The 4,767-nt window shown below is 26.8% G+C and overlaps 2 protein-coding genes across 2 annotated transcripts in view; both read left to right on the forward strand.

Moving 5' to 3' along the window:
* Window positions 1–2,025, forward strand: part of LOC122517883 (chondroitin sulfate synthase 1-like) — a gene marked incomplete at its 5' end in the record, with an annotated part of 4,390 nt that extends 2,365 nt beyond the window's left edge. Inside the window, 2 exon segments of the mRNA XM_043636494.1 lie at window positions 1–312; window positions 415–2,025. Of these exon segments, the coding sequence (XP_043492429.1) occupies window positions 1–312; window positions 415–1,385 (1,283 nt within the window).
* Window positions 2,026–2,232: 207 nt separating this feature from the next.
* LOC122517884 (lysozyme-like) lies at window positions 2,233–3,779 on the forward strand. Its single transcript, XM_043636495.1, has one exon. The coding sequence runs from the start codon at window positions 3,237–3,239 to the stop codon at window positions 3,705–3,707; it is 471 nt and encodes a 156-aa protein (XP_043492430.1). The 5' UTR covers window positions 2,233–3,236; the 3' UTR covers window positions 3,708–3,779.
* Window positions 3,780–4,767: the final 988 nt, after the last annotated feature.

The following is a 4,767-nucleotide window of genomic DNA, read 5'->3' on the forward strand; positions in this document are numbered from 1 at the left end:
AAGTTATCCCATGGGATTTCATTTCTAAATCGGAATACAGCTTGGCTGATTTCAATCCTAGAAGACGAATCCACAGTGACATTAAAGAGGCTATGGATGATAATATTAGGGAAGTAATGATTAAAATAAATGCCTGTTCGAGACAACGTGGTCGAGTTGTCGACGAAAGATCTGCCCTTTACGGTTACAGAAGAATTAATTCTTACGGTGCTGACACTATTTTAGATCTACTTTTGGTCTATCGTAAATTTAGGGGGAAAAAATTGACGATGCCGGTTAGAAGGCATATTTATCTTCATCAACATTTCACCGGTATTTAATATTAATAATAATAATAATATCATTAATAATATAATATAATACAATTTTGATAATAATAATAAATTATATTAAAAATGAAATTTTCTTCGATAGGATTAGAAATACGAGAAATGATAAACAACGAGGATGAAGAATTAAAACAAGACAATCGTCAAAGTGAAAATAGATTTCTACGAAATCTAATACCATCGAGATTTTTGGATTTTCATTTGAAATCGAGTAAAAACGTGAAAAACATCAATGAAGATAAAATCATCAATTTCATATTACCGTTGTCAGGAAGATACGAGGTATTTCAAAGATTTATTCAAAATTACGAAGAAGTATGTTTAACTACTGGAGAAAAGACAAAATTGTTGATAGTATTGTATCGGCATAAAATAGAAGACACTTTGAACAAGACGATAAATTTGATCGAACAATTGAAGTACAAATATCGGAGCGCTAGTATCGATGTAATTTTAGGTTATGGTGAATTTGCAAGGGCCAATGCTCTGCACGAAGGTGTTATTCAAATGAAAGACGATGATTTATTATTTTTCATAGACGTAGATATTGTTTTTACGAGTTCTGCCTTATATCGTATAAGATTAAATACATTAATTAATAAACAAATATATTTTCCTGTAGTATTTAGCGAATACGATCCGAAAATCGTTTATGATGACTCTAAGAGACATGACAAATATGTTATTACAGAAATCACCGGTTATTGGAGACAATTTGGTTTCGGTATTGTATCCTTGTATAAAAAGGATTACAATGCAGTTGGTGGTTTTGATTTATCTATTCGTGGTTGGGGTAAAGAGGATGTAATATTTTACGATAAAGTTGTTAAATCAAACATTCGTATTTTTCGCGCAGCTGATCAAAATTTGATACACGTTTTCCATGACGTTGAGTGTGGCAAAGAATTATCCGATACACAATTGTCAATGTGTATGGGTACCAAAGCTGACACTTATGCAAGCTCCGAAACGTTAGCTAAAATTATTTATGAAAATCCCGAATACTTCAAATTTGCGAAGGAAAGACGATTGAAATTAACGAAGCCTGGATCTTGATTAATAATATTAACCAAAAGTATAATATAATATAGATCAAAATCATTTATTTATATTATTTTGAGAATGTATTTTTTGTTCACTGTTTTAAGTGTACACAGACAGATACACACACACATATATTTGTTTAGTTATTCTTCTTTTAATATTTCATTTACGCCAAATATAACTTTTATTCTATACGTGTTTACATTTAAATGCCATTATTAAGCGTAAATATAATATTATATAATCTTCAAAGTTATTTTTATACTTATATACATATACATATATATAAAAATAGGAACAGTAAAATTTGTACTGTACGATTAGAATATATTATGTTCATTAAAAACATAAGTTATAGTTACATAGAAATAAAAGAACAAATGAATAAGATAATCGTAATATTTGAGGATAAATGAATAGTGATATTCCATCCATAAAATTCTCAAAGATAAATCTTACATACGAAACAGTATATGAACTCTTAACAGAGTTACAAAATTACTATAATGTAAGACAATGTGTATATGACGATAATACTCGTGACTAAGTGCACCTGAACGTGTGTCGAATTAGTTTTACGAATGTATTCATTGTTTCGACGAGTAATTGTGATATTATCATGCTTTTTATTTAATTATAATATTACAAATTATTATTATTATTATTATTATTATCATCATCATACTACATTAAAAATATTATATTTTACTATAATATATTTTCTATATATTTAATATACATTAAAATATATTATTAAATTGATGTATTAAAAAAAAAAAGAAGAAGAAAAGAATAAATTCATATAAAAAAGGGGTCATTAAAGTTAAATCAATTTATACAAATATGAATATGTATCTTTTTCGTATAATTTTCTCCTAGTTCTTATCAAGTTTTATATTTTTTTATTTCATAATTTATATTCAAAACTTGTCAGATGAAGCGCACGTGAGTGAACAGTTTTATATCCAATTATTAAATGTCATACTTTATACGTAATTTTTATAACTCGTAATGGTTTTTTCTTTCCTTTTATTTTCTTTTTTTTTTTGCATTCAATACTTTCACAAGCTGTCTTCAAAATGTTGCAATCATCATTGACCACTGTTATAGTACGTGAAAGTCGTATCTTTTGAGAACAAATACATGAAGAAATTAAACAAGTATTGTATCAAGTAATCTGACGACATATAAAAAACAAAGTAGAGTCAATTATTAAAAAAAAAAAATTACGACACAGTATAATGTATTCTAATATTGTTCGTGCTATAATAAATAACAATTGTATTTTAATTATAATACGATATAATTAATAATGAAAACAACAATGTGTTGTGAGAAAAATAGATGATTATAATAACAGTAATACTTGATTAAAAATGTAAAATAGATTTATGAATTAATTACATACGTATAATCCTTGATCGAGAACTTTAATATATGTATATGTGTGTATATTTACATATATACATATACACATACATACATAGATCTATTTATAAATCGTATACACACGTATTTTCTATACATCGATTCATATATTTTCCTCATTGTGCATGAAATACTTGGAAATATATGTTGAAAACTATTAAAAGTGTAAAAGAGAGATAGATAAACCTAAACAACCAATCATCATACGTTCCCAGTAATTACATTAAAAAGCTTATCGCTCAAGCTCGAGGTCAGCGTATCTCTTGGTTAAGTAAAACGTCGCAGTGACATTCAAACCGGGAACATTTACGTTTGAATACCGTGAACGGCGTGAGTTGTCTTTCAATTAAAATACAAACGTATTTTCATTGTTTTAATAAGCCTGTTTTTTTTCTGTTTATTTTTTTGGTAACAAACATAAGAAAACAAAAAGAAATGATAATAAATAAATCACGAAGAAACGTAACGAGGATTATGTTATTGGTCCTATTGTTATTATCGTTGGAAACATTAACAATGGGAAAAATTTTAAGCGAATGCGAAGCAATGAGAGAATTGCAACGCGGTGGCATCTCGAGAACTTTCATAAGCAACTGGATTTGTCTGATGAAGTACGAAAGTGGCATGGACACTCAACTTATCACCGGTCCTAAAGGTGCATCCAATTATTATTACGGTATATTTCAAATAAGCAGTGGAAAATGGTGTACACGTGGTCGCGTAGGTGGCAATTGTAACAAACGTTGCGAGGATTTTGCCAATGACGACATACAAGATGACATAATTTGCGCTAAAACTATCTTGAACGTGGACGGATTTAAAGCATGGAACGAATGGACCAAAAAATGCAAGAACAAACCGTTACCGAATATCAGAAATTGCAATAGGAGACGATCTATCTCGTAAAAAAACACACGAACAAATTATTTTTGTTATCTATTTGATATTTGAAAATATCTCAAATCTTCTTTTCGATATATTTCATTAATTATTGTTAGATTAATAAACGAAGAAATTATTGTTAATTAGAAATTATTGTTAATTATTGTTAATTAGTTAATTATATATTATACATATAATTTATATGTAAATGTATTCTATATTAGAGAGAGAGAGAGAGAGAGAATAATATTAATATTAAATTATAAGAATAATATTTAATTTTATAAAGAAATATTTTTCTAATGATATATATATATTATTTTCTTGATAATATATTGAAATATAATCGTACAATTGTGTATAACGTTATATAAAGTGTATTCCTTTGATGGAATTTTTCAAATTGAAGTGTCAATCGTGTTCTTATCTTTTTTTCACAAAGATAACGATCTTACTTCTCTTTACATTTCGCAATTATTACTTGGAAGATTTGAATCTATTTTTGTGTGAAAGAATAAGATTGATTTATTACACAATAATACAGTTAGATAACAATTAATTGTTATTTCGAAGAATTTTGTATGTACGATTAATATCTTTGTATACTTTATTTTTCTTTTTAATTTTTTTATATAAATTATTCATATATATATATGTTATAAATAATTAATTAAATAATCGAGAATAATATTTTGTGTTTTTTGATACGTTTAATATATCTCGTGTTTAATATCTCGTTGGTATTTCCACTATTTTTCCACTTTCCTACTTATATTACATACTTATAATGATAAGAAAGTATAAAATATACAAACTGCAGATACATTATGATTAATTTGCTGTTTGAATTATCTAAAGAAATATAAACACATTCATATTTTACACGTATTTCATGCAATTATTCGTAAGACTCGTTAACACGATGTAAATAATGAATTATAATCGTTCGAAAAAGAACAATTTTCAAACAAAATGTTACGCAACCGAGTGGATTCTTCGTAAAGAAGGAAACGTAAGAGAATTTCAACGAAGATTTTCATCTTTTTTTTATCTTCTTCTTTTCCTTATTCTTCTTCTTCTTCTT

The sequence above is a fragment of the Polistes fuscatus genome, unplaced genomic scaffold (assembly GCF_010416935.1).
Source record: "Polistes fuscatus isolate 324 unplaced genomic scaffold, CU_Pfus_HIC Scaffold21, whole genome shotgun sequence".
Classification (NCBI taxonomy): Eukaryota; Metazoa; Arthropoda; class Insecta; order Hymenoptera; family Vespidae; genus Polistes; species Polistes fuscatus.